The 15,015-nt window shown below is 32.2% G+C and overlaps 2 protein-coding genes across 2 annotated transcripts; one reads left to right on the top strand and one right to left on the bottom strand.

Annotated features, from left to right (window-relative positions):
• The first annotated feature begins 4,506 nt into the window (after positions 1–4,506).
• LOC11437061 (uncharacterized) lies at positions 4,507–5,703 on the top strand. Its single transcript, XM_024784882.2, has 5 exons — positions 4,507–4,547; positions 4,658–4,839; positions 4,945–5,192; positions 5,279–5,482; positions 5,590–5,703. Exons 1-5 carry the CDS (start codon positions 4,507–4,509, stop codon positions 5,701–5,703), a joined length of 789 nt encoding a protein of 262 aa, XP_024640650.2.
• Positions 5,704–11,645: 5,942 nt separating this feature from the next.
• On the bottom strand, positions 11,646–14,207 carry LOC11425847 (E3 ubiquitin-protein ligase SINA-like 7). The gene is made up of 3 exons (XM_003614873.4): positions 14,049–14,207; positions 12,235–12,885; positions 11,646–12,146 (listed from the first exon to the last, which is right to left on the bottom strand). Exons 1-3 carry the CDS (start codon positions 14,148–14,150, stop codon positions 11,916–11,918), a joined length of 984 nt encoding a protein of 327 aa, XP_003614921.1. The 5' UTR covers positions 14,151–14,207; the 3' UTR covers positions 11,646–11,915.
• Positions 14,208–15,015: the final 808 nt, after the last annotated feature.

Genomic DNA, 15,015 nt, shown 5'->3' with positions numbered 1-15,015 from the left:
TGTTAATTTCAAGAGGTAATTAATGTAACTTACAATTTCAAGGAGAAAATTAATTATTTACTCAATATCCAATGTTACACAAATGAAACCCGTGAATAGCCCACAAAGTCACATCTAAGTGCACGGGAATCAAACTTAGTTTAATGTTGCTTGTGAAAATGACCAAAAGCATGCCACCTTGATTAGGGGCGGATCCAGCACTAACATTTTGATGGGGTTAAAATAATAATGTCGAAAAAAGTTACCTAACAAAATAAAAGACTGCATTATTTCATCCAAAATAACAATTTTAGTATTTTTATTGTGTGTTAGTTTTATTAATTTAAATCTATTTGTAACTCTAACAATTGTTAATTGGACCAAAATAAGTTGTCAACCTCCTCTAAATCCATTATTCGAAATCATGGTTTGACCAATTAAACTGTGTTTGAACTGATTAATTAAATAACATAAAAGAATAAACATACTTATCTAAAATTTATATTGTAGCCCAATATAATTTTCTTTTTTTTACAAATAGTCTTAAAGGCTCAATACCTATTTCCATGACACAATATTAACCCTAGATTTAACCTAATTTTTTCCGTGACTTTATTATATTAATTCCAGATTTAATTTATGCAAAATGTATCTTTTATTTCTCAATGCTAACCCGTGACGCAACATTAACCCTAGATTTAACCTAATTTTTCGCGTGATTTTACTATATTAACACTAGATTTAATTTATGCAAAATGTCATCTCTTTTCTCTTATTTCTAAATGTTAACCCATGACGCAATATTAATTTTAGATTTAATCTAATTTTTTAGCGTGACTTTGCTATATTAATCCTAGATTTAATTTATGCAAAATATCATCTCTTATTTCTAAATGTTAACCAGTGACGCAATATTAACCCTAGATTTAACCTAATTTTTTCGCTTGACTTTACTATATTAACCCTAGATTTAATTTATGCAAAATATCATCTCTAATATTAACCTAATTTTTCCCTCCACACTTTTGCATTTAATGTTTATCTAAAGTAAAATAAAATTATGTTCCTAATCATAAGCTGGTTTTTTGGAAAGGAATAACCGTTAACCTGTCTTGCTATACTTAACATAATCTCTTACTTATAAATGTTAACCTGTCTCGCTATACTTAACCTATTATGTTACGTTACTTATAAATGTTAATCCGTCTCGTTAATTTTAACCTAATTTTTCCCTCACACTTTTGCATTTAATGTTTATCTAAAGTAAAATAAAATTATGTTCCTAATTATATGCTATTTTTTTTGGAAATCTCTTACTTATAAATGTTAACTCGTCTAGCTGTACTTAACCTAATTTTTCCCTCCACACTTTTGCATTTAATGTTTATCTAAAGTAAAATAAAATTATGTTCCTAATTATATGTTGTTTTTTGGAAAGGAATAACCGTTAACCCGTCTCGCTATACTTAACCTAATCTCTTACTTATAAATGTTAACTTGTCTTGCTATACTTAACCTATTATGTTACTTTACAGTATCAAGGACGATGTCCTGGAAAATTATGTTATGGTACAGTACCAACGTCTATGCCTCTTAATACTATGAAATACTATATGACAATCATGACATTCATCTAAACTATTGTTACCTATTACCGACAAATATTACCTTCCAGATAACCCATACGTTAGCACGGATCGATGGTCTAGTTTACAATTCATTTCCCATTTAGCCTACTAAACTAACCTTAATCTCAATCCAACACAACTCCAGATACATGTTTCTTTTCTTTGTCATTTCCAACTTCTTATCTGTTACAACTTACAACATTCCTTTCTTCTTCTTCTTCTTCATTTTAACCCTTTCATTTTCTTCACATATCTAAACTAACTATATTGTTTTTTCTATCCTCTCTCTCCTGATTCAATCCTAACTTTCCCGGCGTCTATCTTTCTCTCACGATTTTGAGCCTTTTCCATAAACATCTATATATAAAATAAAAAATAAAAAATAAATTGGGGAAAATGAGGTATGGCTATAGCCACACCTAGCCTTATACCGGATCCACCCCTGACCTAGATACTTGAGACTCTGCATGATAGATAAAGAAGGAACATTTACTAGTAAAGCTGGAAAGTTTGTGATTAACATATTTTGTTGGGGCATATTCTTTTAGTACGTTTTCCAAATTATGTTTGTACCATATATAAAATTGAATAAAGAATTTTGATACATCTAATTTATTATTCATCAAAGAAATCCAATTTACTCAATAACAATCATCAATAAAGAGAAACAAATATATGGCTACTCAAAATTGTCTATGGATCCACACATGCAATTGAAATTGAATCATTATAAACATAGTCTTAAAACCAATTCAACCTATGAATAATGCCAAATCTCAAATTCACTTCATTTTAGTAGAGTACAAATGATAGCCATATATAAAAGAAATTATCCATAAACTTAACATAAGCAGTCACACAAAATGTGGACCAATTGACCAATTTCACACGTATTAATTAATAGATGTATGACACATATAAATATAATAATTGAGCAAATAATTATTAAACTCAAATCATCTTTCATATAGATTCAGGAAATTTAACAAAAACTCCACAAAGAAAACAATCAAAACTCTTGTTCCAGTAACTTTATTTTGATTGAAATTTGTTTGCCAGATAATCAACAATCGAACCCATACAAGAATAGGAAATATTTAATTTCCCTATCAGCCATATGATTTTGAAAATTTAAACAATTTCAACAATTCAAATTGAATATTAAAAAACAAATCTTTTAATTAAAATCTTCAAAATGTATGCTCAAAATAAGAACAAATCTTTGAAACAAAATTGAACCTTTTAAACAAATATGCAAATTCACCACGAGGTGCAAACCATATATATTAATATATCGTCCCAAATAATACTAAGGTGAAAAGAATATCAAATTCCAAGATATAGCAACGTTATTAAACGGAAAATGAGCCAAAGTAAAGAGATTTAATTCTAAATCTTTAGAAACAAATCAATCAAAAATTAATCGATATACATATCCACTTTTTAGAAATTTGAATTCAAATATATGATGAGAAATATATCTTTTCCGATCCATATTTATATATATAAAATAAAGTAATATCCACAAAAGATATCACTTTTGTAACATATGGATTCAATCAACGCATGCCAAAATATAAACATAAATTATGTCCAAATTAAAACAAAAATATTCGAAGTATGAAAGATGCATCAAAACACCGAACATAAACCAAAGTAATGGCACACATATACCCTTTTGATTCTTGATTTTTATCAAATCAGTTGAGCTATTCAACCCCCGAAATAAATCAAATACTACACGTCATTTTTTATGTTCAGTTTAGTCCCTTAATTCATGCATCAATGTGAACTCTTTTGTGGCAAAGGTGTTTGCATAAGACTAAAACGTAGGTTTAGAGTTTATATTAAAAACATTACTTCTCACTACTGCCAAATGCATGATTACTATTCTTTTGCAATTTGTATTGAGAAATAAACCCTTTTTTGAACTTAGTTTCATATATACCTTGAAAGTGTGCATGTTTATGTTTCAGTTCCACCAAGGCAACAAGCAAGACTAGTTAAATTTTTCCAAAACATATAAATCTTACACTTTTTCAGCCACAGGGAGTGTTGCAATCAAGATTAAATCAGTCTCTATTGCATGAGTCACTGCATGTAACCATGTGAGGAATACAATACGATTTCAGCTGGTATTGAAAATTCAATTGTTGAAAATCATCCCCAGTAAAAATAATCAGTATACAAGTCACAAGACAAAACAAAAAGAACAAAAGTCAAATCCATGATAAGAAATGCAAAAGTCATAGACTATATGTTATCAATAATATATGATTTTTCTACTTATATGGTGATTGTCTTAATGATACGGGTCACAGATAGCGGAGGATGATAGGTGCGGTTGTCGTCTAGTCCCCAATGGTGCGCAAGATGAGGTGGATGGTTGACTTCTCTTGGATGTTGTAATTGGCAATGGTCTGGCAGTCGTCTAGTTGCTTACCGGAAAATATCAGACGTTGATCGTTCACTTGGTACTTTTCCTTGTCAAAAATCTTCTCCTTCACACTGTCTATCGTGTCTGAACTCTTAACCCTCAAGGGGATCACCTTACTTTCCATGGTCTTTATGAATATTAGCATCTGCACCGCAATTGCCAACACATTAATCAATGATAAAAGCAACAGAAAGAAAACAACATTTGAAAAAACTGATGAATTGGAGACCAAATGCTAGATGATAAATTTAAAATATAAAATAAAATACATAAGACTTTAATAGGGGGGAAAAAACAAAGTAAAGAAAAGGATATAGGAGGTACCATGGGGGTTATGCAAATTTCTATCTTGAGAGGTTCAGTTCAGAAAAGCAACCATGTTTTTCATTCGGACATGACATTTCCATATATTGCAATATATATATTCTCAATGGCTTTACAACATTTTTGAGCTAATGTGCAATGAGCACTTCTGACACTTGTTCCCAAGTTTATCACAGCAGGTAGAGCAAACAATATGCCCATTATCACACTAAATTGCAACAAAAAAAAAAACCCATCAAATTAGACTTTGAAGCATTTTCTAGAAAGAAAAAACATATTTCTTTGTAAGGCTTGTTAGCAAGTTCTGCATCAAAAGTATAACCAAGTCAAACAATGGAGAAAAACCGGGAAGCAACTTTCACCCTAGCTCTAGTAAAAATCAGCCACTGTCTGGCAAAAATAGAGTGGAAGATTCGAGAGAACCGGTAGTCAATGAAGAAGAGGAAAACACAAATAGAGAAGAAGAACAAGGTAATTAGTTTTGTATTTCATAATAATGATTTCATGTATTCTTTATATATTGGTAACCAACATGTGATATTGTTTTGTCATGTTAATTACTTTATAAAATTGTAGGAATATCTCAAAGAAAAACTCGTGGGAGAACTTTGTGCAAAAAGATTCATGCAAGAACTTTTGAAGAGCGAGTAGAAGTGACCTATAATGATGTTGATCAGCCTATCGGTCCCACTAAAAAAGTAGTATCTGACTTGAGCCTCTTCCTGGGAACATTGGCTAGGAACTCAACATTTTGTCCTCTAAAATATACCAACTGGTCAGGAATGCCGGAAAAAAATAAAAACCGTGTATGGAGATATGCTAATGTATGTGGGTGTATCTATGAATTTGAATGTATAATTATTATAGTCTTTAATTTATTGATCTTGTGTTCTCTTATACTTTTTTTTAGCGGAAGTTTATCTTGTCGGTTGAAGCACGAGATTGGGTTGAGACTACTGTTAGAGATGCATGGAGAAGATATAAGTACAAGATTAAGCAGCATCATTTTCTAAAGTATCCCAACATGACCGAAAGACTTAAACATCGTCCTCCAAAGGTGCCAATAGCTCATTTTAGGGCGCTTTGTGAATTCTGGAGTAAGGAGCCTATACAAGTAAGATTAATATTTTTTTTTAATGTATGTGCATAATTTTGCACCTTTCTATGTATGTCATAATCAAGTAAGATTTATTATAATAATTCTGTAAAACTTAAATGCAGGCATTGGCTGAAAGTAACGCTAGAAATAGAGCTCAACTGAAGTGGCTGCATCGAATGGGTCCCCAAAACTTCTCTCTGACTCGTGAAAAACTGGTAAATTTCGCGCTCAATTAAAGTATTCCTTGGATGATTGGTTTCTTTGAGCATTTTTTTAATTCATGTCTGGTTTCTACGAGAGGCATTTTAATTCATGGGATGTTTTATTTTGATTCGGGCAGCGTGAAAAGGAAAAAAGAGAGTCCACTCAATTAGAAATGTTTTTTGAAACTCGAAAAGGAAGTAGAGGAAAACAATTGGATGAAGAAACTGGAAAAGTATTTGTATGTAAAAAATTACAGTTACGTTAAATTGTGTTTACTTAATATTGTTGGCAAACATTGTTTATAATATTAGTTAATGTTTTCTTGAATTTTTTTTTTTGCTAGTCCCAACTTCAAGAAATGGTTGAAAAGAAAGGAAGTGATACTGAAGCTTTTAAAGCTGTTATGGGAAAGGAGCGTCCCGGTAGGTTACGTTGTTATGGGAGAACAGTAACTAAAACTTCCTTAAAGCGAAAGGTTGAGATTAATGTTATTGTTGATTATGTTGTTATACTCCATGTCCTGAAAAGGTAACCATATATAGAAATATTGTTGATTATGTTATTGTAATTGAGTTAAACTAGTTATATTTTGCTTGTTAATATATGCAAAAAGTTGTTAGTAATGACATCACTTGGAATGTAGGCAAGTGTCTGAAATTGTTAACTTGCGTATGTTGGGTCTAAATTAGAGCTGTGCGAACTTATGATTATGTTGTTTGGCTGAATTGTTTAAAATGCATGTCCAAAGTCGGATTTTGATTGTGTTGCAGAATTTTATGCATAAATTGTTTATGCAATTTGTGGTGTTTGTGCAAACTTGTGATTTATTTTTCTGCATTTTGTGTTTCTTTCTCTGTTGCATAACATGGCATAAGTTGCAGAAACTTAAAAATGAGCTTGTAATGATAGAATAAGGAAGGGAAATGTGTAAAACAAGTTTTCTATGGTTGATGTATTTTGTTCTTATGCAGCAAGTTATCAATGAAGATGCTGTACAGGATGACATAGATGAGGAGGAAGACGTAGATGATGAATTTCTTGAGGACGAATTTCTTGAGGACAACTTAAGTGATGAATTTCAGGAGGATGATATAGATGATGAATTTCAAGAGGATGACCTAGATGATGAAATTTAAGAGAATGACATCGGTGATGAATTTGAAGTGGACGATTTGGCTGATGAATTACAAGATAAACTTGAATGATTGGATGGTGTTTTATTTTGGATTGTAGTTAAGCCACATTTTGGATTGTAGATAAACCACTAAACTTGTCCGAACTATAGTTGTTATTTTGCTAGGCTTATATTTCGAAGCATTAAACTTATCAAGTAATGTTTGACATTTTGATTACTATTATGTCTTGAATTAATGTTTGAACTATGTTATTATATTACTTCTTTTGTGGTTGTATTGTTAAATTCGATTTGTTTGAGTTATAATTGACAATTCTAATATTGCCTTTAAGCTATAGTTACATTTCTAAAATAATTGGAAAATTCTAAAATTTTACAAGGACACTCTAAAAATGTTGCCTGTAAGCTATGGGGACGTTTTTATGAAGCAACCTATGGGGACATTTAAAAACGTCCCCTCAGAATCCCCAAAAAATCGTCTCCTATTCCTAAGGTTTAGGCGACGTTTTCAAAAACTGTGCCCAAAGAACATGAAAAAACGTCCCCATAGACTATAGGCGACGCTCGTATAGGAGATGTTCGGAAAACGTCCCCTATACCTTTAGGGGACGTTTTCCTTAGTTCTGGCAACATTTTTCGATTGTTGTTAAAAAGGATAAATGATGTAGTGAACACAAAGTGAATCATTTTAAACTTTTTCTTCTTAAAAACTATGTACTCAATAACGGATTGCATCTGGGCCCCAAAACACTATAGCAGTATGGCACGTAGCCGCTGTATCGAAGTTTAGGGAAACAATACAAGAAATTCATACCATACACCTATAAAAGCTCAATATTAGAAGGATATACAAAATTTATGACATTCATAATTCATTTCTATGTTACTAATGTTGAAACCTAATGTAAAGTAAATAAGTATTAGCCTCCAAGAATTAAAATAACTATCCAAGCATTTAAAAAAGTGTTAAAGCGAATTCCGGTTACCCTCTTTAATAATTTTTTATTCCAACCTTATAATTTGTAATTTAAAGATTCATTTCTTTTAGACCTTTGTGGCATTGGACCGTACATAGAAAATAGATGATGTGGCAGCGGGTAAACCGAAATTCGATTAAATGGCAAGGGGCAAAAGTATCTTTAATTCTATAAATTAATGTCATGAAGGTTAAAAGAGAAGAATCTATAAATACAAAGTTAGAATCTCATCATATATTTTTCACCGAGGTAATAAACCGAAAATAGCGCAAATGGGAGGAAAAAAAAGTGAATTCAACCCTTTGAACACAGTGATTTGTTAAATAGACCTCATTTGTTATTAAGGGATACAACCATTTTGGTCCCTGACCATGCATATCGCTGTCACAATGGTCCCTGACTCAAGATAAAATGTAAAATAGTCCCTAGATGTGTACCTCTGTTAGCCAATTAAGTCATTTCATTGATGTTAAAATTGGCTGTTAAAAACTGAGCTGGAAATTGTTTTGACGAACAAGATGTATGACATGACGTGGATCTAGGGACAAAAATGAGAGAAAACAATTAGAAATTATCTAATCAAATCCCCAAATCTCTAAATCCCATTCATTCCTCCCTTGTTCAAATCCAAATCTGTAATCATTCTCCTTCCTCCTCATCCATCCCGATGCAAAATAGTACAAAGTCCAAAACACTTTAAAACACAATGAATTTAAGAACCATTAGTAGCAGACTTTCACATAAATCAGTACAAAACACAATTGTACTATTTTGCATTCGGATGAAGAGGAAGAAGAATGAGGATGGTTAAAGATTTGGAATTGAACAAGGGAGGAATGAGTTGGGATTTAGAGATTTGGGGATTTGATCAGATAATATTTAATAGCTTTCTGTCATTTTTGTTCCTAGATCCACATGATACATCCTTGTCCTTCGAAAAGCTTTTAACCGTCAATCTTATCGTCAAGGACCGGCTAACAGCGTACACATCAGGGACTATTTTGTATTTGATCATGAGCCATAGACCATTGTAATAGCCAGGTGCAAAGCCAAGACCAAAATGATTGTTTACCTTTGTTATTAATAGAGAGGTTAATATATGTGAATGGTACCAAAATTAATTAATCAACAGAAACATACATTCGTACGTACTGCACCAAAATATGACAACAAATTGATATAATGAAATGCAAATATACCTGAAAGAGTGGAATAGTTAAGAGTTCAAAACAATTGGAGCAATCAAGAAATTTGGGGTTGGAAACCATCACAGAAACGGAGTTATTCTTCTTGCTACTCATTTTTCTGTTCACCGTTGTTCAGTTACCTTTACTTCACCGTTGTAGAGAAGAGAGAAGACAGTCTTCAATATTAGGTTTTCAAGGCTCTATGTCTTAATTGTGTTTTTTTTTTTTTGAGCAATTTTTTTTCTTCTATTCAAATACCTTTTAAATAATTTTAAAAGAATCCCCCGTGAGCTTAGCTCAGTTGGTAGGGATATTGCATATTATATGCAGAGATCGGGTTCAAACCCCGGACACTCCACTTCTCCACAATAAAATTGTGTGAGCTCTAGCCACTAAGGCTACTTGACAAAAAAAAAAATAATAAATAATTTTAAAAGAAAACTAATTTACAAATAACTTTTTTTTTTGAAGGAATTTACAAATAACTTAAACTCTTTCTAATCTCACCCCATATAGTTTTAGTTACACCCAAATTTATTTAAAATTTTATAATAATACTGAAACCACCCTCTTCATTTAAAATTCTAAAAACCCATTTTTCATGATCATTCTGAACTTTCATCCCCTTTCACCTACAAACCATCATAAATGTGAAACCAAAATCAAAGATTGAATCAATATTTTTTTCATTGATCGGTACTCTATTCATAAAGGTTACTAAATTTCATAAATTTCATAATGAGAATTGATTTTTGATTGGGTTTTGGGTATTGATGATGGAACAGTTGGTGAAATAAATGACGTAGATATATCACTTGATATTCCATCTGATTTACTTATATCAACTATTGGTGATCCCCTTGCATCTATTGTTGATAGCACTTATCCAAATATATTAGATAGCATCACTGATATAACTTATATCCAAGACATAGGGCTATATTAGCACCAACAAATTCAATTGTTGATCAAATAAATGATTATATGTTGGATTTGATAGGATATTTACAAAAAGTTTATTTGAGTTAGGATTCCCTGCTTTCACAAAACAAAGATTGTGATGTGATTTATGATGTTCACACTCCTAAATTTCTCAATACAATTATTGCTTCTGGTCTTCCAAATCACAAGCTCAGGTTTAAAGGTTGGAGTTCCAGAGATGTTAAGGAATATAGATCAAAGAGTAGGATTATTCAACGGTACAAGACTGATAATAACTAGAATGGGTAAGTATGTTCTTGAAGGGAAGGTCATATGTAGAAGTAATATAGGCGAAAAAGTTTTTATACCAAGGTTATCTCTTACACCTTCAGATGTTAGGATTTCTTTTATGTTTAATTCAATAGAGACAATTTCTGATAGTTGTTTCATTTGCAATGACTATTAACAAAAGCCAAAGACAATAGTTAACGAATGTTGGCATATATTTGCCAAATGTTGTGTTTTCACATGGTCAGTCCATAGAAGAATTGAAGATGCTTATAACTTATAATAGATGAGAATAGTCAAGATACCGATGTGACTTTTAATGTCGTATATAGAGAAGTATTTCGTAATGTAGGATAGTTTGTGTTAAATTTATTCTTTGTACTCTATAGTAAAGTATTGTGTTTTAATGATAGCAACAAACTACATTCGCGACTAATATATCTTATTTCCTATCATATGAATTATGTACCAATAAAGTTTGAGTACAAAAAATTGAGTTTTCATCCAAATTCATACCGAATCAAGATTGGGAGTTTGATTACTATAGAGAGAGTTTAACCAAACAAATCCTATACCAATTAAAGTATATGAACATAATTTAATTGATTTACATCATGTTTTAATAATTCTCAAGATCTAAAAATCATTGTGTGAAGGAAGACATGCTAACCATCACAATACCAGAGGAGGAATACCAAGCTGGGCTAGAAGCTTGTATGTATAATTTACACGGGTGTATTATCTTGCCGAAAGGAAGTACCCGTCTCGCAGTTGTTGGGTTAAAGAGAAAATTTGCCCGATATGGAAGGATCTATCTAAATGGGAAATACTTTGTTTAGGGAAGGGGTTCTACAAATTCTCATTCTCATCACTTGAAGATGTCAGGAGGGTAGATCGATTGCTTCATGGAATATCAATCCAGGTACTGTAAATCTATTTGCATGGGCAAAAGACTTCAACCTTAAGGTGCAATAGAACTCATTAGCACAAGTTTGTCTCATGAATACTGGCATTGCTAGTAATGTAGGCATACCTATTTGCACGGATGCACTAGCAACTAAACCTTCACCGGATCGTACCTTTGGCTAGTTTTTTAAAGTACTTGTAGATATGGATTTGAGTATATGACACAAACACTAAGACACAAAATTCTAGTTGAGATAGTAGGATTTTTTTTTTTTTGTGTGGAGTTGGATTACGAAAACTTACCTGATTTCTATACCAAATGCAAAGTAATTGATCATTTTCTTGAAATTTGTAAGAAAGTAAATATTGAAGAGGAAAATTTGCAAGAGAAGGAGCATGTCGATAGAAGAAGGAAAGGTACAGAACCTATGAAAGCAGTTGTACAAACAAAGGATGGTAGGTTAGAGCGTAGTGGGAGAGTAACAGGTTGCTTCTAGTGTTGCAATTAAGAATAAATCAGTCTCTACTGCATGTATGTATCCATGTGAGAAATACTACATGATTTAAGTTAGTGTTGAAATTTCAATTTGCTGAATGAAAATCATCCCCAATAAAAATTAATCATTATACAGCTTAAGACAAAAAAAAAAAAAAAAGTCAAATTCTTAATAAGAAAAGCAAAAGTCATAGGCTATATGTTATCAATAATATATTAATTTTCTACTTATAGGGTGATTGTCTTCATGATACAGGTCGCCGATGGCAGCGGATGATGAGGTTGATGGTTGCCTGCTCTTGGATGTAGTAATCACCGATGGTTTGGTTGTCGTCTAGTCGCCCATGAGGCGAAAGACGAGGAAGATGGCTGACTTCTCTTCGATGTTGCAATTGGCAATGGTCTGATGATCAGGTAGTTGATTACCGGAAAAGATCAGACGTTGATCGATTATTGCGTACTTTTCCTTGTTAAAAATCTTCTCCTTCACACTGTATATCGTGTCTGAACTCTTAACCCTCAAGGGTAACACCTTTCCATCCAGCTTCTTTATGAATATTTGCATCTGTACCACAATTGCCAACACAGTAATCAATGATAGAAGAATTTAATAGGGGAAAAAAACAAAGTAAAGAAAAGGATATAGGAGGTACCATGGAATCACAAGGAAATGATCTGATGCAAATTTCTATCTCGAGAGGTTCAGAAAAACCAAATGGAATCACAAGGAACTTTGATGAAAGAGTTTTCAAAGTAACCCGTTGGACATTCTTCGCAAAAGTGTGAAATTTCAGCTCACTCATCTTAGAACAAGCTAAAATATTATAACTATACTTGGACTCAGAAGATTTTGGACCAATGCAGCAAACATTGACCGCGTTTCCCAAAAACATAGTAATATTTTTGAGGATAAATAATTGGCCATCGTTTTTCTCTTGAAGAACAACGGTTTCATCATTAGAATTCAAGGAGACAATGAAGGAGTGATCATAAGAAAATTTATTTTGAGAATCCCCGTGTTTTTGGCTAAAATGGCTGGACAGCACTTCTGATGATGCAACGAAGTCACAACCTGAAAAGGGGCAGTAACATGGCTCATAGATACATTCTTTTTCATGCTTCCTATTTCTGCAGTAACTTATTGTCTCCCTGCAACCATGTTTTTCATTCGGACATGATATTTCTTCCATAGATTGCAATATATTCTCAATGGCTTTACAACGTTTCGAGCTAATGTAGCACTTCGGACACTTCTTCTCAAGTTTATCACAGCAGGTAGAGCAAACAATATGGCCATTATCACACTGAATTGCAACAAAAAAATAAACCATCAAATTAGACTTTGAAGTATTTGCTAGAATGAAATGAAATATTTCTTTGCAAGGCTTGTTAGCTAGTTCTGCATTCAAAACTATGTATAAAACAGATGATGTGGCAACGGGTAATCAGAATCTTTAAATTCTATAAATTGATGTCACAAAGGTTAAAAGAGAGAATCTTAGAATCTCATCAGAATATTTTACTGAGGTAATAAACCAAAAATAGCCCAAATGGCAAAAGGAAAAAAAAAAGTGCATTCAACCCTTTAAAAAAAGTATAAGTGATTTGTTAGATAGACCTCATTTGTTATTAAGGAATACAACCATTTTAGTCTCTGACTATGCATTGTGCTGTCAAAATGGTCCCTACTCGGGATAAAATGTAAAATAGTCCCTGAATGTATACCTATGTTAACCAATTAAGTCCTTGACGTTAAAATTGACCATTAAAAGATGAGCTGACAATTGTTTTGACAATCAAGGATGTATGATGTGGATCTATGGACTAAAGTGACAAAAAACAATTAGAAATTATCATAATGCAAAATAGTACAATTGTGTTTTAAACTGATTTATGTGAAATTCTACTGTTAATGGTTCCAAAAGTCATTGTGTTTGTTGGGTTCTTCGTTCTTAAACCACAAACCACTTAGGCAATATCATGTCATACATCCTTGTCTCTCGAAAACCTTTTATCTGTCAATTTTAACAAACTGAACTGGCCAACGGAAAATGCTTGAGTGATTTTGCATTTTGGCGACTTTAGTGTATTTTAGATGAGAGGGAACAATATACTAGTGATTAAAATAATTTCTTTTTATGAGAGAGAATTATTAATTATGAGAGAGATAGAGACAAAATCATCAAAATAATCGAACTCAAAGTCATTGAAGTGTTACCCTTACTTTGGCCAACATAGGTCCATACCCAGATAATATTTTGTATTTTATCGTGAGTCTAAGATCATTGTGACAGTGAGGTGCAAAGTCACAGCCAAAATGGTTGTTTCCCCTTGTTATTACTAGAGAGGTTAATATATGTAAATGGTTGTTATTACAATTAATTAATCAACAGAAACATACATACATACGTACATACGTACCGCATCAAATATGACAACAAGTTGATATAATGAAATGCATATATACCTTATAGAGTGGAATGGTTAAGAGTTCAAAACAATTGGAGCAATTAAGAACCTTAGGGTTGGAAACAATAACAGAAACGGAGTTATTCTTTTTGCTACTCATTTCTACGTTCACCCTCGCAGAGAAGAGAGAGAAGAAAGTCTACAAGTTTGATTTTCAAGGCTCTCCGTCTTAATTTATACAACTTTCTTTGCTTCAAATAGTACCCTTTATTTTATTTTTTTTAAAGAAAACTAGTGAGTAATTTACAAATAAATTATTGGGAAACTAACGGATTTCTTATTTGTGGCATTTGTTGAATAAATTAATATTAATTGATTCCTTATGCATGGGATTCGTTAGTATTTTATTTTTCCTTAATATTAATTAATAAATATTAATCCAGCTCGTGCGTAGAGGCATGCGTACTGGCCAATCGTTGTTCCTCCTGAAAATCGAATCTAGTATTCCTTGTATACGTCCTTAGAAGGAGCTCTTGCCACTTCAATCTTTAAAATACAAAAAGTCTCACCACTTCAAGCCTTCCAAAAGACTTGTCACTTCAATAAATTATAGTTGAACTAAATCTTTATAGGGAGGAATGAATTAAGATTTTAGGATTTAGGGATTTGGTGATTTGATAAGCTGAATTGTACTCCCTCTATCCCAAAATCTAAGGAAAAATTGATCGATAAAAGTTAATGTATGTGGTTCAAAATTTATATCGGATACATCAACTTATGTTAATCCATTTTTGCTTACATTTTGAGACGGAGAGAGTAATTGTTTTCGGTCACTATGACCTTAGATCCACGTGATACATCCTTGTCTTTCACAAAGCTTTTAACGATCAATATTAACATCAAACACCAACTAAGTGAGTACACATCACAGTCTATTTTGTATTTTATAATGAGGCCGCATGGATCATTATAATGGCGAGGTGCAAAGTCAGGACCAAAATGGTTGGCGATAAGTTGCATCTATT

The sequence above is a fragment of the Medicago truncatula genome, chromosome 5 (assembly GCF_003473485.1).
Source record: "Medicago truncatula cultivar Jemalong A17 chromosome 5, MtrunA17r5.0-ANR, whole genome shotgun sequence".
In the NCBI taxonomy this organism is placed as follows: domain Eukaryota; kingdom Viridiplantae; phylum Streptophyta; class Magnoliopsida; order Fabales; family Fabaceae; genus Medicago; species Medicago truncatula.
Note: the sequence above shows the minus strand (reverse complement) of the source record. Positions and strands in the feature narration are given on the sequence as shown.